General features: G+C 35.0%; 1 protein-coding gene across 6 annotated transcripts in view; it reads right to left on the bottom strand.

Annotated features, from left to right (window-relative positions):
• Positions 1–22772, bottom strand: part of LOC106870596 (serine/threonine-protein phosphatase 2A 56 kDa regulatory subunit delta isoform) — a 120177-nt gene that overhangs the window by 27458 nt on the left and 69947 nt on the right. For all 6 annotated transcript variants that reach the window (XM_052973625.1, XM_052973627.1, XM_052973626.1 and 3 more), the window contains 9 exons: positions 22611–22721; positions 20969–21061; positions 20308–20438; positions 14835–14894; positions 13219–13381; positions 13076–13126; positions 9894–10013; positions 9656–9780; positions 7602–7703 (listed from right to left, as the gene is read on the bottom strand). In XM_052973625.1, coding sequence (XP_052829585.1) covers positions 7602–7703; positions 9656–9780; positions 9894–10013; positions 13076–13126; positions 13219–13381; positions 14835–14894; positions 20308–20438; positions 20969–21061; positions 22611–22721 — 956 coding nt within the window. The remainder of the gene's footprint in view (positions 1–7601; positions 7704–9655; positions 9781–9893; positions 10014–13075; positions 13127–13218; positions 13382–14834; positions 14895–20307; positions 20439–20968; positions 21062–22610; positions 22722–22772) is intronic.

The raw sequence follows: 22772 nt of genomic DNA, 5'->3' as shown, positions 1-22772 counted from the left end.
CCAACATCGCTTGACAACCGGTGGTGGTGTGTTTACATCCCCGTAACTTAGCGGTTCGGCGAAAAGTGACCGATAGAATAAGTACTGGGCTTACAAGTCTTGGGGTCAATTTGCTCGACTAGAGGCGGTGCTCCAGCATGGTCACAGTCAAATGACTGAAACAAGTAAAAGCGACTAAAAGAATATATATATATATCTATATCTATATCTATATATATATATATATATATATGATGTGATTACAATTAGTTACCACCGTCATTTCATTGCAGGAGAGTTCACTGCTATCAATTCATGGCAGGAGAGTTCAATGTGAGGAAAGTTTTTATTATTCTTTTCCTGTGAACTTATCTCCATCCAAGATGCAAGCAAAGACTTTTTTTTACCTAAATCTCAATGTTCTACAAATTTCTCTTCCTCTTACTATCTAACCATTTCACCTTCTCCCACTGATTCCCCCAACTTCATTAATAGAAAATCCCAGTGATTCACATTTTCCTTTATTATAATAGCTTTTATTTTCATTGCTAGAATATTCATGAATACATATTCTGATTACATTTATTTCTTTCAACATCCGAGGCATTTTGCCTTAATTTCTCCAGATGTCATGCCAATGAACATTAATATCATTAGTCATCATAGTAGTAGTAGTAGTAGTAATGAAGGATCTTTCTGATTTGACGGGCGCCACTTGTTTTCTTAACGAGACACTTTCAAACTTGGGACACTGGTAGAATGTCATATAAAAAATCTTTTACTCTTAGTGTTATTGAGAAAATTTTATCTTTATAAAGTTATTTCGTGTTAAAATTGTCGTATTTTGGTAATTTCAACCAATCACTGACGTCTATTGAGGTGAAAACAATTACTGCTGTGGTTTGTCAACAGGACGTTGTGGCGGTGTAATGGGATCTTTTCCCTTGAATAAAATTAGTGCCGTTGTTTGTCAACAACAACTATCGGCGGTACTGTTATTTATAGCATCATTCGTACATTTGTACTGGTTTTAGCTTTAGGGTTAGGGTTCGGGTTTTAGAGTTAGGGTTAGGGTTTTAGGGTTAGGGTTATGAATATTTTTGCCAAATTTGGTGAAAAATTTGTGACGGTGTATTGAACAGATTTTCACCAAATTTGGCAAAAATACTCATAACCCTAATCCTAACCCCCTAAAGCTAAAACCAGTTCAAACACTCGAACGATGTCATAAATAACAGTACTGCCGATAGTTGTTGTTGACAAACAACGGCAGTAATTTTATTCAAGGGAAAAGATCCCTTGACACCACTAGAAAATGTTGTTTACATTCCACAGCAATAATTGTTTTCCCCTCAATAGACGTCAGTGATTGTTTGAAATTACGGAAATACGACAATTTTAACACGATAACTTTAAAAAGATAAAATTTTTCTCTGTTCTATAAGACAAAATATACAAGTATACGAAGTTTTAAAGTGTTTCAGTAGAAAACACACTAAATAAAACATAAATAAAAAATGGTGCCTGCCAAATCAGAAAGATCCGTAATGAAGTTTGCTTTAATTCCTGTTAGAGTAAACAGATTCTTGAATTCTCCGCTCGATGAATCCATGTGTTCAGGGGCCTATTTAAGCAAAAACTAAATGAGCAGTCACTAAAACTATTTCCCTTCATTCTTCCTCACCCTTATTAAAGTTAGATATGCACATGCTTGTCATTATCATCATATTTAATGTCTGTTGTCCATGCTGGCATGGGTTGGACGTTTTGACTAGAGCTGCACAAGACTCCAGCCTGATCTGGCATGATTTGTATGATTGATTTCTAAGCATAGTTTCTATGGCCCTTCATTAATGATGTCAAAGGGTTTACACAGATGCCTACATAATACATAAAGTTTTACATTTTAGGCACCTATGTTAGTTTACATATATGTACACATGCTTTTATGCCTAAGCATATGTATATGTATTGCATATAATAATATTAGGGATAAAAATCTAAAATTTCAGGTAAAAACTCAATTAAAATCAATTTATTAAAAATTAAAATTAAATTAAGTTTCACCGTATTAAATATATATATATATATATATATATATATAGTTTTAGGGAAGAGAACCAAGGTTCATGAACTCATCAATGAAAATCCACTGTCACATATAGAAAAATTAATAAGTAAAAGCACAATAAATAAGTATAATATAATACAAAGTAAATATCATGTGAGTATATGAGAAAGCATTTAAGGGTGCACCTTTCAATATCATCAGAAGTTGACCGATACCTTATGACTGCACACCTGCCCCATCACCCCCTTGATTTTTGTTGGGGTTTGCCCCCTGATGACTGTGGGGTTGGAGGGAGTCTAAATATTGAGTAGCATGTGCATATTTACCTATACCTGATTTCATTGACATGTGCAAGGACCCACTGCATCCAAGTATGTGCCCCAAAAAGTACCCTTCTACACAGATATCAAACATATTTCCTTACATGCTCTCAATCTCTTCTGAAGTTCACAAGCTTAGAACAGCCACGATCAATGTGAGCACTATGAAAGGTTGGTCTGGTGAGACTTGAAATTCTTAAGTGAAGAAATATGGATGTCTGCTGCATGTAGAGAACCTAAGCTAGACTGCTTGTGGAGAAGGAGTATAGATTTAAATTATTCTGGAGAGAATAGTTGTGGGGTGAGCAATGTAGGTATACTTTTGGTAGAGGAGTAGAAAAGGTGATTGGGGTAGTCAGGATATGTGATGGGATTATCAAGTTAGGAATAGTCTTGTATAAAGTAACAGTAACATTTATCTCTGCATATGCTCCACATACTGGATGGACACAAGGACTGTTGCTATGAGTTCTTTCTCCAGACTACCTCAACAACAAAGGACAATAACCTTATTATCATAGCTGGCAACTTCAATGGTCATGTTGGACAACACATCAATGGATTTTATGATGTGCATGGAGGTTTTGGCTTTGGCACTAAAAATAAGGAAGAAACAAGGCTGCTAGAGTTCTGTGACACAAATGACTTGCTAGAATAAAACACTAACCAGCCATTTAATCACTTATCAAGTATGATTGGCACTCAAACCAGATTGACTACATTTTCACCAGAAACAGGGATGGACAGATGCTTGTAAATGCAAAGTCCTTTCCCAGTGAGGAATGTACAACTCAACATAAGTTAGTGGTTAGCAACTTCAAACTTAGGGTTAGATGGACACAAAAGCACAAACCAGTTTAGGAAAGAAAGTGAAGGAAACTCCTGGATACACCAAACAATCAGAGGTTTGGAGACATTCTGATTAAAACATTTGATGAGGAAGAGGAAAAAGCTGTGACCATATGATGTAGAGGACAACTGGAAGTTCTTATGAGACAACCTTCTGAAGACTGCAGGCATAAGTTGTAGCTGGGGCAAGGTTTCTGCCAATCAAAGAGTGACTTGGTGATGGAACAGTGAGGTCAGCTGAGCCATACAAGTGAAGAAGAGATAGGCTTGGAAAGATTGGTGAAATGGAATCAGCAAAAAGCTGTATCGGGTAGTCAAGAGGGAGGTTAGGTAACAAGTTTATCAAGCAAGGGCAGAAGCAGAAAGGAAAAGATTTGCCAATGTCTTACAGCATGAAGATCAGAGACTTGAGATGTTCCAGATCACTGGACAGTGAGTAAGAGAGAATCTAGATGTTGTGGAAGAAAAGTGTGTACAAATGGATAATGGTATGCTTGTACTCAGTGACTCTGAAAAGACGCATGGAAGTACTACTATGAAAGGCTATTTAAATGTGGAAAATGAATGGAAAGAGAATCTCACTTATGTGAATCCAACAGAGAAAGCAACTAATCATGCTGACAGCAGTATGATGGATAAAGGCAATTCAGGATAAGAAGACCGGGAAAGCCCCTGGTCCATCAGCCTTACCGCTGAGATGCTTAACCTACCTGGCGGTGTAGGATATGGTTTAATCACCAGTATAGTTAATCAGTATAGTTCAGCAAAGTATCAACAATAGAACTGTAATGGAAAGCTATTACAGAAGTGAACCTACCAAAACAGGATACAAGAAAAGGATGCATAAAACTTGGACAGAAATAGACATGCTCCCTATCACAGAGCAAAGACTTCTAGACAAAAAAAAAAATTGTGAAAAAGTTAGTGGTTATCCCAATTGGAACTGAAGATCTCCACAATAGTGAAAGAGTGTGAAAGTGACTACACTGAACATAAAGAGCAAAAAGTAGAACAGGGATTAGCAGAAGGACCAATAACTACCCACAAAAGAAACAGTTGCTCAGATGATGAAGTCTATTTTCTGAAGGGAAAACTGTTAGAGAAAGACAGAAACTAACTACTTACACTTGAATGAGGCATGAAATAGCAAAAGAAAAAGGCTAGCAGCTCTGAGAAGAATTGAAAGAGGGAAAAGAGGAATGAATTGTTAACGAAAATCTACATCAGAAACATAACACATCCAAATACTGTGCAGCCTCTGTTGCTGTGCAACTCTTGGGGGTTAAAAATGAAAGAAAAACAAAGGATAAAGCCACATGGTGGGAATGAAGGCTTGAGAACCAAATTGAACAGCTCGAGAAAGACCTTTCACAGTTACATACAAACAGAGAAGAAAATGGTGAGGGGAGGACATGGGAACAAACTGCAAAAGAACTACAATATAAGACACAAAGGACTGTCTCATAGCAGATAACGTATATGATTTTCTGGAAAAGGAGAATTTACTACCAGAAGAATAAAAAGGATGTAGGAAGAAAACAAGGGAAACTGCTGATCTGTTATATACAGATAAAGTATTAAATGAGGCACATGTAAGAAAGAAGAATTTAGCTGTTAGATGGATAGATTACAGGAAGGGTTACAACATCTCAAAGAGCTGGCTGTTGGAGTGTCTGAGGATGCTCATGAGTCAATGAGAAGATTAGGCAACTTTCTGGAGAAAGCAATGAGAATGTGGGAAGTAGAATTGACATATGCAAATGAATTGCTAGGCAACGTGAAACTATGCAGTGGCATTTTCCAAGAAGACTCACTCTCTCCATTACTTTTTGTCATTGCGCTAATCCCCAATAAATATACTGAGAAAATCCAGGCCTACCTGTGAGCTTGCCAGATACAAGATGAGAATAAATCACCTACTTTATGTGGTCAACCTCAAGCTGTATACAAAAAAAGAGACAGACCTAGATTCTTTCATTCAAACAGTGAGAGTTTTTAATAAAGATATTGGAATGCAGTTTGGGGTAAATAAATGCACAGTACTCATTATGAAGAGAGGCCTGAAGATAAACTTTGATGGCATAAAATTATCACAAGACAACATCATTAGATCGCTGTGGAGTAACGAGGGTTACAAATATCTAGGAGTGCAAGCCAATAGGATAATGAAAGGGAAAAATGAGAGAAAGTCACAAAAGAGTACAAGGGGAGAATTAAGACAGTACTCAAAACAAAATTAAATGGTGGGAACTTCATTAAAGCCATAAATACATGGACTGTGCCCATACTGAGATACTCTGCTCCCATTCTGAAATGGGCAAAAGTTGAGCAACAAAACTTGGATAGAAGAACTAGAAAGCTGCTCACAATGCATAATGTGTTCCACCCTAAAAGCAATACCAAGGGACTCTACCTAACAAGAACAGAAGGTGGCAGAGAATAACTAAACAGAGAAAACACTTAATACTGCGATACTGGGTCTGAAAAATTATATTGTGCAGAGTAAAGAAAGAATACTATCAGCAACCAGAAACACCCAAAAAGTGGCTGAAACAGTAGGAGAATTGAAAGAGAAAAGGAAGAACAAAGTAAACAGATGGAAAGAAATGGAACTACATGGTTAATTTGTGCAACAAACTGAGAAAGTTATAAGTAAAGATCATTGACTCTGGTTGACAGACAGGAACTTGAAATGAGAGACAGAAACAAGCTCTTAGATCAAACCTGATAAAGGCAAAGATTGATAAAATTCAGTCAGACAGCAAATGAAAAATCTGCAGAAAAGGAGATCAAAATATCCTTGAGTGAGTGCAGTATATTAGCACAAAAGGAGGGTAAACGAAGACATGAAGGTGTAGGCAAAAGGGAGCATTGGGATACTAGCCAAGTGTGTAGCTAAAAAACAACAGAAAAGTGGTATGAACATGAACCAGAGGCATGAAAATGAGAATAAGATCTTTTGGGATTTCCTGATAAAAACTGACCATATTATTGAAGCAAGAAAACTAGATATGATTACAAAGGACAAAATAAACAAACAGTGTAAAATCATAGACTTTTGCAATTCCCTATGATATCAGAGTTGATAGCAAAGAAATTGAAAAACATCAGGATTTAACTATTGAGCTGAGGAGACCATGAAAAACCAAGCCCAAAATTATTCCAGTAGCAATTGGTGTACATGGCACAACATCCAAAATACTACCTAAAAGACTGACAGAGATTAGCACTGAACCTTGTATTGTCAACCTGCAGAAAAGTACCATTCTATATTCAGTAAGAATCTTTATGAAGATACTTAAGATTTAAGGAGACTTGTCACCAAACTTCAAAATAAAATACCTAAGATTTGAGGAGACTTGTCACCAAACTCCAAACTAAAACTAGCATGCACAGGCAGCAGTAGTGTTTAAGCAACTGTTTCAATAGCAATTTATGTTAATCACAGTATTTTCCATGTAACTGAAAAGCTATTTCACTTCTGCCAGAAAGCGAAGTTACCAACAAATTGAATGCAGACTTTCTAAGCTAAATAATGTATGGCATTAAATGTAACTCAACCACAGAGTCAAAGAGAGAATAAACGGTGATACAATACATTTGGAACTGTTGTGTATTTGTATCAGATAATTTTTGCTTTGGTTCAGGCATTAAGACATCATCTGTGTTTAATCAATGCTGCATACAGAGGTATAACATACTTCGAGAAATCAGCTCATCTTTGAAAAGAAATCTATCATTATTGCTGTTATAGCTGGTTAATATTTCCCTGGTTTAGGAATGTAGATAACAAAAGAGCATGATGACAATTTCTGTTATACTGCAGATGATCAACATCAGTTATCAACCTGATGGTCATATCAGTGATCAATCATTTTAGTGTTTTGGAAATGCTCTTAAACTTAGCAACATCAAATAGCAAATGACATTTCAACAATTCTTTAACTTCCAATTCCTGAACATTCTATCATGCTTATATTCCTTAATTTTACTATTTCTTCTTAGGAAAGTTTTCAGAATCATGACATTGAGTTAATTGATGTAATTTACAAAAAACTTTACACGCACATTATATGTGTGAGTGTGTGATGGGAAGGAAAGGGGGGAAGGTGATATCATTAACGGATTTACATTTTTAAGACAAAATTCTGAAAAGAAAACATTTTAAATGTTAATCTATACAAATATCACAATTTAAATATTTTCTTCATAAGAATTTTAGGAAATATTTCCCTCTAAAGATATCTCTTTGGCATTGTTTAATTATAGCGGAATTTAGACAGATAAAATACCATGTTTTGAAGAGTAGTCACGAAAATCAAGGACTGTGAATTATTAAAATCCTCATAGAAACTTTTAAATATTTGGAAAAATATACTTACTTCTGTCGTTCTGCTTTATACTGAATAGTGCACTCATCAAATAATTTCTGATTAATTTCCATGAACAATTTTAATGCATTATATATCAAACCATGGATTGTTCTAACAGAAAATTAAAAAGACATTTCATTAAAAATAAAACTTGATTAATCAAGTACAGGCTTTATGAAAAAATGATTTTATTGATAAAATAAACTTCAATTAATTTAAAATGAACAATGGAAAATTGAACCAAATTTCTTCCAGAAGAGAATAGTAAAATTGCTATAATGTTAAATTCTGCATTAAATTGTAGACCTAATTAAGACCAGATAATGACACCTGTTGTCTACCTGTTTCATTGATATTATACAGCACCAAATGTCATAATTTAAATACTTAAATATCTATAAAACATCAGTGTCATTGATTTACAGAAGAGCAAAATTAGTAGAGAGAGAGGGGGAGGGGGAGAGGTGACAAACTAAAAATGATATCCATTATGGGTGGCTAATTGCAACATAAGTAACTTTTCAATCACTGTTTTCCTGTATGGATTTTGTCTTAGCATATGGTTGGCAATGGGTACATGCTATTGACAAAAGCTAGGGGCAATTTTCATCTGCTACGGATGTATTTGTGTTTTTCAATATAATACATTTGTCAGAGATTATCTCTGGATGAATATCACAGTTAATTTGCCCATTGTGATGTATCTGCATTAAGTATGATGCACAGATGGTTATACACAATAGCTTGATATGAAAAACTGCTTGAATAAAACATGCATGCATTAACATGTATTTAGGCAGAGATGTAGTGAAATATCATCTAAATAACTTTTTTTATTCACTGACATAGGACACATCCCTTGACCCTCTTCAGGGACACCAAAGCTTCTAGAAAGTAGTTATCAGCTAACCACAGACCAGATCCCAATGATTGCAACAGATTCAATTCCACTAAAAGGCACCCAAAGAATATATTGTGGTGTTAAATCAGACAACAGGTTAACTTCAACAACCAAGAACAAGTACAGTTTCACTCTGTCAGGCTTCTTCAGAGATTCCTTCTAAAAGATTTCAATTAAAAGGCTTTAAGCAGCACAAGGCTAGTATTTATTTCATTGGTGTCTTTTACCAAAACATTAAGTTATGGGGATGTAAACACACCAGCACCAGTTGTCAAGCGGTCGTGGGGAACAACACAAACACACACACAATGGGTTTCTTTCAGCTTTCATCTACCAAATCTCCCTATAAGGCTTTGGTTGGCCTGAGGCTATAGAAGACACCTGCCCAAGGTGCCATACAGTGGGACTGAACCCTGAACTATGTGGTTGGGAAGCACCAGAAACAAGTATTTAACAAATAACCTTCTAGAATTATATTTAAACATCTAATAATTTTAATTTACATATCAAAAAAAAAAAAGAAAACAAGTCTTCTTCAGAAAAAGATTCTTGACCCACCTAGCAAACTGCATTTTAAATCTAATTAAACAAAAAGAATCAAAGAAACTAATTTCAGTCCCCAAGAGAACTTATATTTATGTATACCACATGAACTGAACGTTCCAACATAAAAAAATTGTTTACACTGCACTCCATCTGAAATATAAACCTTAATTTGTTGAGCAAAGCCATAACATTTTGTTGTACTAAAGATGCAGAAAAAAGTGTCCACAACCACTAGGTTCAGAACTGACCTGGGATTAAACTATAACAAAAGAATATACAGGAAAAAAAAAAAACGAAAGGGCTAACCAACTGTACAGAACAAACAAAAACAACTTTTAAAGTTGTCTGTAGAAAAGTAAGGAACATTTGAAATACCATGTGGAAAAACTAACACTTAAAGTATCACACTTAAAACATGCGTAAAGTACCAGGTCATAAAGTTATGTTTAAAAATTCCTTAAAAAAACCCTTAACAAAATTTTGAGAGTTGATAAAAATGCACAATTTTTTAAAGAACTATCTTCTTAAAACAGGATAGAAGATTTAACTCTCTCTCATAAATAGTTATACATTTTAAAAAATAGAAAAGATAAAAAGGAAAATCGCTGTAACTTACTTATTCCAATGTTCTTTACTCATATAAAGTGCTGGAAACATAATAGGGAGAATAACAGCCACATTTTCATTAATCAAACTTAAGATGTACTCATTGTTCCAGAAGTACAAGGCTCTTTCAGCAACCTAGACAAAAATTAAGGGATAAAGTGTTACTTATACAATCCATTCTAATAATTTAAACAGAAATCATAATTTCTTTACAATGCATTTCTATTTAAAAAATTATTACTACTAACCTGAAAATGAGGACTAGAAACACATTTTGACAATTGTCTAAATAATGGCTGTACAACTTTTACAAACTCTCCAGGCTCAATGACATCCAGAATTTCTTCTAATTCGTTCAAAAACATGACCTACAACAGAATCAAGTTTTAAGTTATTTTCTAATTCCATAACATTTTTGTTTTAATACTTAATGAAAAATATTAGCATGGAAATATAATTTTCTACTATAGGCACAAGGCCTGAAATTTTGAGAAGACTGGTACTTATTTTATCAACCCTAAAAGGATGAATGGCAAAGTCGATCTTTAACAATAATAATATTATTTCAAACTTAACACCATTTTAGGGAGAGGTGGGTAGTTGATTACATCAGCCCCAGTGCTCAGCTGGTACTTATTTTATTGACCCCAAAAGGATGAAATGCAAAGTTTACCTACATGGAATTTGAACTCAGAACATAAAGAATAAGCGTTTTTATCTAACATCATGATGCTGTTCACTGCTTTGATAATAATAATAATGGTTTCAAATTTTGCCACAAGTGCAAGCAATCTTGGGGGAGGGGATGAGTCAATTACATTGACCCCAGTGTTCAACTGGTACTTAATTTATCAACTCTCAAAAGGATGCAAGGCAAAGTCGACCTTGGCAGAATTTGAACTCAGAACGAAGCGATAGGCAAAATACCACTCAGCATTTCATCTAGCATGCTAATGATTCTGCCAGCTCACCATAATAATAATAATTACTTAGAGGTGCATTAAGTAGCGTTGAATGGAATAAGTGTATACAACCATATTTAACATGCTTGTGTACACTTGAGCTTAGAAAGACAAACATTGCAGAAATTGTGAAAAAATTCTCATTATAGACAATGCATGTGAAAAACACACCATCCAGGCTATGGATGATGCCATAGGACCATAAGAAATGTGTCACTGCATTTTGAACGTTGCCAGTTAGATACCAAGCTAATGTTCATAGCCACAATGAATTTTTTACAAATTCAAAATGTTAAAATTTAGAAGAGTTGTTAGATACACAGGGCAACAGGAGAAAATTGTCGTCATCATATTATTAATAATAGTATGAAGAAAATATTTCTATTACTTATAAAAAAAATATTTTTAAACCAGAAATCTCAGGTTTAATTTTTCTTGCAGTGTTCCATGTCTTGATCCTGCATCATTTTGGTGTACAAAGTATTAAAACCCCTCCGTATTTGCTGCATGCTCTTTCTGTATGCTGTCCAAAATATTGTGATAAGTAGGATAAGAATATTTTGTTACAAAGAGGTCATTTCTATCAACTAAAATGGCTTTCAATCTTTCCATATAACAAAAATGCCCACTGCACATTATAATAGGTCCCTCACCACTATCCACACTGCCCTTGCCAGAGCACGTTCCGTGGACCGTGCATCTGCTCTCTCCCCCTCACCATTCTCCGAGCCTTCCGGCGACTCCAGTCCGACCCCTCCACTTTGCACATCTTCCCTAACTGACCCCTCCCCTTCTTCAAACGAGCCCACAATCTACAAGACCTCTTGGTTCACAGCTTATTCCCTAATCTAACCTCCCAACCCGACTCATTCCCCTGCTCCCGCCCATGCTTCCACACTTCCCCTTACCTCTCCAACACCACCCTCCTCACAAGCACCCATCATCGACCCTATCATATCACCGACTCCTTCACCTGCACTTCTAGCAACGTCATCTACTGCATCTTCTGCTCTCTGCCATTCTCTATACATCAAACGGGACGCTGAGACATCCGACTCGGCAACAACACTCCCGTCTCGCACCATTTCCGGTCTACCGGTCACTCTTTACAACACCTGTCTACATTCGGATTGTCCTTGCACAGGGGCCATCCAGACTCCCGTCTTTGCCGTGAGCAAGGATTAATCATCTCTCTTCGCTCCTTTGCGCCACATGGACTAAACTCTCCTCCCCTCTTCATCTAACCCTCCTCCTCTCTCCCTCTCACACCCACTTCCTCCCACCTACCTCTCCTCTCTTGCTCTGGCACCTACTTCCGCTCTTCACTCTTACCCACCTTCTCCCTTCATTACCCTACCCCTACACATTCCAATCCCACCGTCCCTATATATCCCATCCCATAGACCTCCACTCTTGCTTCCCCCACACCCAACACCACCTCATACACACACACGTGCACCTTCGTTTTGGGATCACCACTTTTACTTTATTATCTCTCCTTCTTCCTAGCTCTCCTGTGTGACTCCTCTGTCCGGCATTCGCCATGATAGATCGCCAGCCACTATTCCTTTTTCTATTTTCTCTCCCTGTTTATTTCAGTGTTCCTTTCTGTCGAAGAGCATAGGCTCAAAACGTAAAAGACTTTCTCACTTCCCGAGCATTAAACTAATACATCTGTTTGTTGTTTACACACCCATCTTCATCTTTTGTTTTTTTGTAAATTCTCACTATAATAGGTAACAGAAGATGTCAGTAAAGTTTTCAAGTATATTTCTAAACAAACAAACAAAAACAACCCATTAAAACTAAATTTGTAAGTCTCAAAAGAAACAATTACCAGGAATGGCAAATATCTAACTTCACAATAGTAAACATTCTCCAGACATTTCTCACCCTCAGTATATATGCTGACGACACTACAATCAAATATATTTAAGATCAGAATATACAAAAAGGGAGATTCAAAAGTTGCAGACTAATCCTCCAATGTACTATTAAACATTCCATGGAGTACTGCACCCACCTCTAGGATAGTGCTGCTGCTGGAACGCACACTGATATTCAAGGCAAAATTCAGGGAAATCCCAATTAGCTGATTTGCATTCCCTTGGTAGCAGCAGGTTCCAACCTCTGGCCCAGAGGCATGGTGTTTCTGCACTCTGTATTTTCTATAGCCACTATAATGCCCTTTACTTCTCAGAACTGCCTGATTTCAAACTGCTACCATCCAAGAACACCCAACATACTCGTCTCTCCACCCCCTATTACCCTTGGTGCATCCATACTAATCACTATGTACTATCCTTTTCCCTCAGAACATCACCTTTCTGGATTCTCCTCCCTGCAACAGTAAATGGAACTTTAACAGCATCAATTTTACCAGTCTTGAAAAGCTCATAAGACATGAGCTCTGTACCTTCTGCCAAAATCAACAAAAGAAAGACAAAGAAAACAAAAACATGACTTACTTCTTTAGGACTGTGGACTTTTGGCCAAAATTTCAATAATGTCATTATCACCTGAAATTTAAAATAAAACAAAAGTTAACATTAGATAGATATTATATAATTTCCAACACTTATTATAAAAAAGTTAAAATGAAAGCACTCACCGGTTCTGTTAAACTAGGATCCTTTTCAAGAAATTGGACCACACAATATGCTAGCTGGGGGTGATATACACTCAAAGACTTAACTTTATGAAGAGGTAATAATACTTTGAGTAAGAATACTTTATGTTCTTCTTTTAAAGGCAAAGCAAACCCGTTAATAATACTGAAAAATTTAAAATAGAAAACATTTTACATCTTTAAAAATAGTTTAAATACAAATACTATATATTTTCATTTAAGAAACAAAATACATATCCAAGGAAAATTCTTTTTTAATATATTGATCATAAGATATTCAACAGGGTTCTAAACAATAGCTGGAAGTTCGAAATAAACTTTACAGCCCACAAAATTAACATTTACTCAATATAATCCCACTCTCATAAGAGAAAAACCAATTCCTTATTTTTAAATTGACTTGGACATTTAGATGTGTACAAAGAATAAATATATTTCCTATATGTTTCTAAAAGTCATGGCACAATACTTTTAAATATACATGACCGGTACCTATTTTCAAATTAGATAAACTTTAAAAGAATGAACACTATTTTTAATATTTAATAAAATAGGAGATAACTAAGATTTTCTCCTAAAAGTCTGCTAATGAGCATGATTTGAGCATTATTGTTAATGATCTGCAGTGGACAAATCACATTTCTAAAATCATCAAAAAGATATCTTATCACACAGCAAGACTTTTGTCAGTCACTCACCAGCTATCTATGGTTGTTGTACATCCACACTTACAGTATGCATCTCCAGTCTGAAACCTTATCTTGTCCAGAATATCAATTTTCTAGCAGCTGTCCATAGATGTGCAACCTCTGTCAGTTACCATATCTTGGAACATATTGCTTCTCCGGGCAGTGACACACTATAGTTATGATGTCAAACAGTGACTTTGTAGAAGCTCACGAGCAGTCTTTTCAATGACTTTGGTCACCTTTCTGAATTCAATGTTTCTACCACTCATGGATATGCTTACAAAATGAAAAAACAGCACAGCATCTCTAATTTTCAGAAACATTTCTTGAGACTAACAATTGTCAAATATAAAGTAAACTACCTACATCAGCTATTAGCTATCAAGATATTGCTTCCTTCAAAACTTATCAAGAACTTTGCAACCCCAACTTCTGACATGCCTATGCACTCTTTCCTCTTTATGACTCTTTTACCGTTCACTTTTTTTCTTTTTGTTTTATTCTATATACTATGCATGTACTTCTAGCTTTCAGTCTTTTTTTTTACTTGCTTTATATCTGCTTTCTGTCCCCCCTTTTTTTTTATTCGATTTATATCTGTTTTCTGATTCTTTCTTTAACCTTTTCTGAGAGTTGTAGCGCACCTGAACACTGTATACAATAAGCTCGCTGTTATTATCAAATCACTTAGTAATTAAAACATTTATTCAAAAATATACACTGACAATGAAAGACCAAAGAAGATGGCAAGTCAGTTCTCGGTATGCAGGGCCAAAATGGTTACATGATGTTCTGCAAACCAGTCCAATCTAAATTGGTAATGGAAAACTGGACATTAAAATAAATGGTAAAGCTGATTTGAAAAATTTTTTTTTAATCTAAAATCAATAGTTTTAAAATTAAACTTACCTTCCCAAGATTTCTAATAATTCAGCTATACCATTATGATGTTCTGTTTCATAAATGAACCTAAAACATAAACATTAGATTATAAACATGCCCTTAAACATGCAACAATGATATACTGTACGCTTTACCTGATGGTTATTTCCCTCTATGGTTCCAACCAATTTTAATTCAGATATGTTCACATTTCAGAAAGTTGTTCTAACCATATCAGTTAGCAGTTTGCATCATGCAATTAGCACCTGTTACTTAGTTCTGTATATCTCCACAGTTTCATAGCTTACAATACACTGTGTGTGTACTCACACACACACACACACACACACATATGTACACACAAAGTGTATTGTTAACTATAAATATTTATCACCTTTTATTGTACTTATGTACACCAAACCCAGATTATCAAAATGGAATTATTCCTTGCTCTTTTACAAAATGTAGTTTTCCAACCATATCATTTTCCTTGATCATTAACAATTTTATTCTTCAGAGTTTCCATCTCTGTTTTAATGCTACTACTTACTCTGCCAACTCCACAAAACTCATTCTCACTAACTACTACTGTCTTCATGAGTGCTGTACCATAATCAGCTTGACTTATTCCCAGCCACTCATTGGGCTTCAAAATGTATCAATCCTGACTCATTTTGTACTTCCATCCAACCTACTGCCCATTCCACTCAATCAAATTTTAACTTCTACCACACTCCAAAACTAATGTTACACCAGCTCACCAAACTAACCCCTACTACCCTTACATTCATTGCAAGTCACATGGTTGTGACTATATTTCATCTACCATTCTCCACAGTTGGACATTTAATCTTTGGTAGGGATCTCCATACCCCTCATTCCATCTGCAAATGAATTTCAGATCCAGAGTGACTCTGAATGGTTCTTGTTTCATACAAAGTTCTCATATCAGACAAACTGAACCCAACAATGGACACTCAACTTAGGACAGTTCACCAGTTTGTGATGCTATGCTGTTGATATTATGATCTGGAAGCATTTAGCATTTTCTTGTTTCTACTTCCAACAACAACATGACACCACTGTCAAATCACCAATAAGGATGGCAGCAGTCTGACCTCTACAAGGCCAAGCACTTTGGTAACTCCTTAAAACTCACCTGCCTTCCTACTTAAATTGTTCTCAGATCATACATTCACTCCATCCACAACCGATTTGTGCTCATCAATTCATGACTTCTCCTCCTTTTCCTCCCACAACCACCAGTCCATTCCACATACTTCCTCACAGATTCGTAAGTCCAACACCCCTAGTTGCCTCTGTTTCCACCCACAACTGCTCCACCAAACTTCCATCAAAGTATCCTGACCAGCTCATTATTACCCTAGGTAGCACCATCTTCCATCACACTAACTACACCATCTTTTCTCTCTTATTTAGTCTCTCTTAGTCACTTTCTTCAACTGTTATACTACACTTTAGCCCAGCAGCTCTTCTTACCAACATTGTGTGTGTGTGTGTGTGTGTGTGTGTGCGCGCGTGCACATGTGTACTACATATGTGGGCATTTATTAGTGTATGTGTGAAAGGTGTTTAGGTTTAAGAGCAACATTCTTCAAACAGAAGATAAATTGTTGCTCCCAAAAGTATAAAACAGAAGACAGTAAAATGTAGATGAAAATGGCCTGAAGAATTGAAGTGATGAACAATAGGCATTTGTGGTTCAATGCTATTTCATTGGATGTCTAAATACCCACTAAAAGCAATCAGCTGATCTATGATTGGATTTGCATGTATACAATAAGCCATGGTTGGCATTTTATACAGTAAATGACATTTTGAGAAGTGCAGATAACATATAACTTAGAAATAGGGATGAAAGGGACGTTTATAGCAGGAGTAAGAAAAGGAAGAGGTTGAATGTGGAGAGGGACAAAAGAACTGTGGACTAGAAGGCTTAAAAAGAGGAGGAGAGTACTCAAGAAACATGTAGCAGAATTATATGCTGGAGTGATGAAGTGGTGAGATGGAAAGTAAGAGAAAAAGGACAGGGGTAGGTGATGTAACAGATAGGAGGAGATGCAGTCAACAGAGAGGAAATGAATATAAGCAGAGTCAATGGCTGGTTTGACTGATTCAACTTCTATATTATAGGATTTAAAATATTTAGTGGGACTTGACCCTCAAAGTCAATGCCAGTTATAGGGACAAGGGAGGGAGTTTGAGTAGGAGGATAGCTGATTTGGTCAAAGTGGAGTGAAATGAGGAGGAAGTTGGTAGAATTGTTAAAGATACATGTGAAGAGATTGTTGAAGCATTGAGGATAGGGGGGAACAGGTCAACAGATGGAAATGCAAAGGAAGTTGATAGAGCTGTTAGAGAAAAAGGTGAAATATAATGCAGGTTGGTAGGAGTTAAATAACTACTTGCAGGGGAAAGAAGATGGTGCTGATATGGTTTTGATGTGACAACCATACAGCTCTGGTAGGGCTGGTGAAATTAGTAAAGATTTGGCCCTGAAGGTAACCAAAGGACAGGTTGGAGTAGTTGAATCCCATTTTGGAGCTCATAGCCACTTAAGCAACCCTTAACTCCTCCAAACATATGTACACACAAAAAAACATACAAACTCAGAATTTCTCAAACTTACACACACAATCATTTCATATACAACAGACAATTTCTTGCATACCCTTCAATCATTATCCCATCCACCCCCATCTCACTTCATTCACTCTTGTTGAAAACCTCCTAATGTTTATTTCCTGCCCATCACAAATCATTGGTCACATTCACAATAACACTGCTAACAATCTTAATCAACATCACATCATTTTTTCCACCCATCTCTTGAAGACATTTTTTCTTCTTGACAACAATCCAAAATGTAATTTTCCTTCCTTCTCTTCAAAGAAGTACATTGCTGTTGCTTGTTGTTTTTTTTCAGAATGCCTCTTTTTATCCATGTGTCACTCTGGATATATTTACCATGCTGATGATGCACACCAAAATAGATCTGCACTATCACTCACCTCATTTAATGAACAAACATACATTCATGCTCCTCAAAGTTCACTATTCTACAACACTACACTTTTAGAAGAGAATTTATTAATTTACATTTTAATATTTGCCAATACAAGTATCAGCTAACATAAGTGAATCAATTCTAGTTCCTTACAGGTAAAGTAGCAAACAATAACAATATTTTACGAAAGATATCTCAGTCTCGATCAACAAGGTTTCATTTTCTTTGTTAGCTTTTATATATTTTAGAATACTTCCATAGAATTGATTCAGCAAATCAAGATGAAAATTGCACCTTTTCGTAAGATCTCAATACCTAAATTTCACTACTGAATCAAAGAAATATCAAATTAGTTAAAATTAAAACTCAAATAACTAATCTAAGATGTTTTTAAAGACCCACTCACCTCCCCTGTTGAGTCCAACCCCCACTACACTCCTCATCCTACACTAACCACTATACCCAGTAAATACTTCCTCCCTTGAACATAGAGCCTCAGGAATTTCTCCTTTAGGATTTCCTGCAGATGGTGACCTGCAACAGTCTGTTTCAATGGCATATTAATGGCATGAAGCTTGCTGGTCTTGGAAAACAATGCATCTTCTTCCAGACTCAGCCGGCAAGCAAGAGGTAAACTGTAGCGAATCAAGCTCATCAGCCAATTTCACTGTATTACTAATAATTTATCAATCCTACCAACCAAATTTCAATTTACAGTAACATGCTATATATGATATCACAAATTACTGAGTTCCATTTTCTGTCAAACATGTACACCTCTGTTCTGTTTTCTAAATGGATTTATGTTTAGAGTTTGTTCCAAGTTCAAAACATTTAGATAAGCAACTACCAATTATTGATCATTGTTATTTCTTAATTGCTGTTAATTTTATGTTGTCAACACAAAATGTTTGCTATTCTATTATTGTAAGCATTTTATGAAATTCTACAATTTGTGCAATCTATAAATGTTTCAAGTAAAGTTAAAAATGTAAATACAAAAAGGATTAGCTGCTTCACAGAACGACTTTTGGACACCACAGATATACTTTTCAGACACTATGCTACAATGCAAACTTAATTTGTCCTTTTTTTAAATAGGCTTATCACCATTTTGCCACTTGCATTTCACATTATCATCATTTAATGTCCACTTTTTCCTTGCTTGCATGGTTCAGACCGAATTCATTGAAACAGATTTCCTATAGATGCCTTCCCTGTTACCAATCCTCACCTATTTTTTAAGTTAGGTAATATTTCTCAGATATGTTTCCATAGAAGAATAGAAACAAAAGAACACTGGTTGTATGATGGTGATACTTGTTTTAACTATTTGTGCAATATTAAGACAAGGAGGCAGTCATACACACATATGAATACTCCTTTCAGTTTCTGTCTACCAAATCCACTCACAAGACTTAGCCTGGAGCCATAGTAGAGAACATTAGTTCAAGGTGCTTCACAGAGAAACTGAACTCAAAACCATGTGGTTGACAAGCAAACTTCTTAACCACACAATCATGTAACTGATTTTACAATTTTCTCCTGATAGTTAGTCACTAATTGAAAATTTATAAGTTATAATCTACACATATTGAATGCTACTTGATATAAAAAGACATTTCAATGCCATAATAAACAAATTATAACCTTATGAAGTATAAGATTTCTACTGGAAAAAAAAACAAAAAACTCAGAGATTTATATAAGCTTTCACAGTTGCTCTAAGTGTTACCTGCAACATATAATCCAGTACAACTTGTCTCAGCATAATCTTCCCTCTTACATACAATAATTGACTGCTCTAACTTTTCTCAGCTCGTTTATGCTCCATCATTCATACGCACTAACATTATGCATCCAGAAGAGCATACTCTCCACCCATCTCATGCTACAACATAGCGTAACACAGTAGTTCCCTTAACTTTTTCCAACCCATTCTCACTCTCACCACTGTGCTTTTGAAACACATGCATCCACCACTGCTTATTAAGTCAAACAAGTAATAATAGCTATCAACTATTTCTAGGAAGTCTTCTGTGCATTTGAAGGAATGTATCACATGCATTTTCACTGTTAACTACTCCTATCCATAGGAAATGCACAAAGCCTGCCTTATGTCAACCTGCCCCTTGTGCATCCATAGTTTACACTGAATACATCATTTAGAATTTCTATTTATACCTTCTTTGCATGCAGAGTACAGTCCTTTCTCAAATAGTTGTAGAGGCCTATTTCCTTATTTAGGTAAATCTTATTTGTTATTCAAATTTTAACATTTACAAAATGAACATTAATGTTATGTTATAAAAAAAATTAACAGGTATGAAAACAATTATTTTGGATTTCAGTCAATTAACAATTTAACTAAAGATGAAAAAATATGAAAAATAGCAACAAAAAGATCAATGTATAAATGTCAACTGAAATGTTGATTTCTTTAGAATAAATTCAATAAAAACAAAATCTTACCTATAGAATATATTATTTATTTGTTTCCTGATATAGGCCCTCAGACCAAGAAATTTACCATATATCCTATGAAGAATAGTCTTAAGAAAATCCCTCTCTCGAGGGTCTTCACTGTCAAATAATTCCAATAGCTATAATAAAAATAAAAATCATCTATATATCACTTTCTAAATCAAATTTAGTCCATATGCAAAAGAATTAACCAATTATTTAAATTTAATACTTTTCTTAATATTTCTTACATTTGCTTCTATTTATGCCAAAAAAATATATTTAAGATCAATAAACTGTAGACTCAAAAAGTAGACATTTAACTGACCAAATTAAATTTTGCAATACATTTTATAGGAAAACAATATAGACAAAGTTTAGTAAGATAAATATATCAAGTTATTTCTATCTACAATTGTCTCAGTGTATTCTCATTACAGAAACTGGATATGATGAATATTACAACAAAACATAAGTGTAATTTTGGTATTTCTTTTTTAATGCTATATATATATTTGTTTAGTAAACAGAACATATGGATTGTAAATAGCATATATATAAAATGTGAAATAGATTAAAAATATCATGTAAGTGTATTAGTAATGCATCTTAAATGTGACCTGGTCCACGTTTTTTACACTTTGAATATAAAAGAAAATATGCAAATTACCTGTAATACAAATTTTTGATCTATATACCGTTTTGCTATGTTAGGTACAAAATCTGGAGATTCTAAGAACCGTAGAAAAAATTCATATACAAGCTGAAAAAGAAGAAAATAATTTGGAAAAAAATTCAAATTTCAGCTTCTATTTGTTATGGATGGATACACAATCAAGCATGTTTAAAAACTATCACCAGGCACAAAGCTAAACGTACTTAGCAAATTGGCAGAACCTTTAAACTATCAGGTAGAATGTCTCATGGTATTTGGTCTGACTATCTGCACTGAGTTCAAATCCTGCTAAGATCAACTTTCAAATACTTAGATTACTAATGAAATTTTATCAAAAACATTTTAATTCTGAATCCAACAAATTATGACAAAATAGTCCATATTTTGACCTCAGTTATACACCATTTCAACAGGGATTAATTATTGTTACTTTGTTTCCAATGTGCTTAACTAAGCTAATAAATGACCATGAAACCAATTACATCAGATTTCAATATATTCAAATCTTACAAATAGTTTTAGTAGAACAATATTGACTATAATTGAAACTGAAACCATCAAGAAAGCATGGAAAAGAAAGGAATTAATACTAAATATTCCAAAACTTAATTGAACATTAAACTTAAATTTTATATAAAAGAGTACAGGTACAGCTTATAGGAGTACCATAAGGTTTCAAATTTTATCTCACTGTGTGACAACTTGGGTATGTGTCTTCTACTGTAGCCTTAAAGTCAGCCAGTGCTTTATGAATGGAATTGGTAGACAAACTGAATGGAAGTGATGCTATATACATATGTGTGAAGGTGCATGTTGCTTTAACATTCCAGTATTTGTCAATGTTTGAACAAAACAGTGGGAGGATGCTTACATTCCTTGTCAGCACAAAGCCTGGCCATTAAAGACCAATAGGATAAAAATCCCTTACATAGAAAGTGGGTAAAAGGTAGGTGACAGGAAGAACATCCAGCCATAAAATGCTGCCTCGAATAAGCGCTTTCCCACCTATGCACACAAAATCATGGAAAAACAGGTGCTAAAGAAATAAACAGTCATGAGGAATAAAATGAGCACCTGGCAAATGGTTCTGGTTATTGTCACAACTTGTTAGCATCTTTGTGAAAGATATATCCAATAACTTTTACAACCTTGTCCTCATAGAGGTGAGTTCTTAAAAATGATTGCATCATTTTGATTTACTGAATACATGGTTACTTCCTGTACACCAGCTTATTGCACTTTTGGTGACATGAAAAAGGCACCCAATACACTTTGTAAAATGGTTGAGATTAGGAAGGGCATGCAGCTTTAAAAACAATACCAAAGAAGACATTGAGCATGATGCAGCCTTGTGATACACTGGATCCTGTCAAACTGTCCGACCCATGTTGGCATGGAAAACAGACATTAAATGATGGTGATAATAATGATGTATTGTGCAAATGACAGCACAAGCTGAGCAATAGAGTTTAACCATTTCTGAAGGTGCAATGTGATTTATCATTGAAATCCAATGTAGAGAATTAGTAATATAATTAAAATACATTAGAATTAGTTGCCAAAATAGCAATCTAATTAACTGAACCTGTTTTTTAATCTAAGTTTAAATTTCCACTATAATTAAAAGTATAAGAACCTGTAAATGTGGCCAAGCAGCTTCTAGAGTTGGTTCATCTTCCTCAGGATCAAATTCAGCTCCACTAGGATTTGAGGAAGGTGGTAATGTTCTAAATAAATTTCCAGCAAACTGAAATAACAAAAATTTTTAAATATATTTTTATATATACACACACACACA

This window comes from Octopus bimaculoides, chromosome 16 (assembly GCF_001194135.2).
Source record: "Octopus bimaculoides isolate UCB-OBI-ISO-001 chromosome 16, ASM119413v2, whole genome shotgun sequence".
NCBI lineage: Eukaryota > Metazoa > Mollusca > Cephalopoda > Octopoda > Octopodidae > Octopus > Octopus bimaculoides.
The sequence above is the reverse complement of the archived record's forward strand: the minus strand, read 5'-3'. Positions and strand labels throughout refer to the sequence as shown.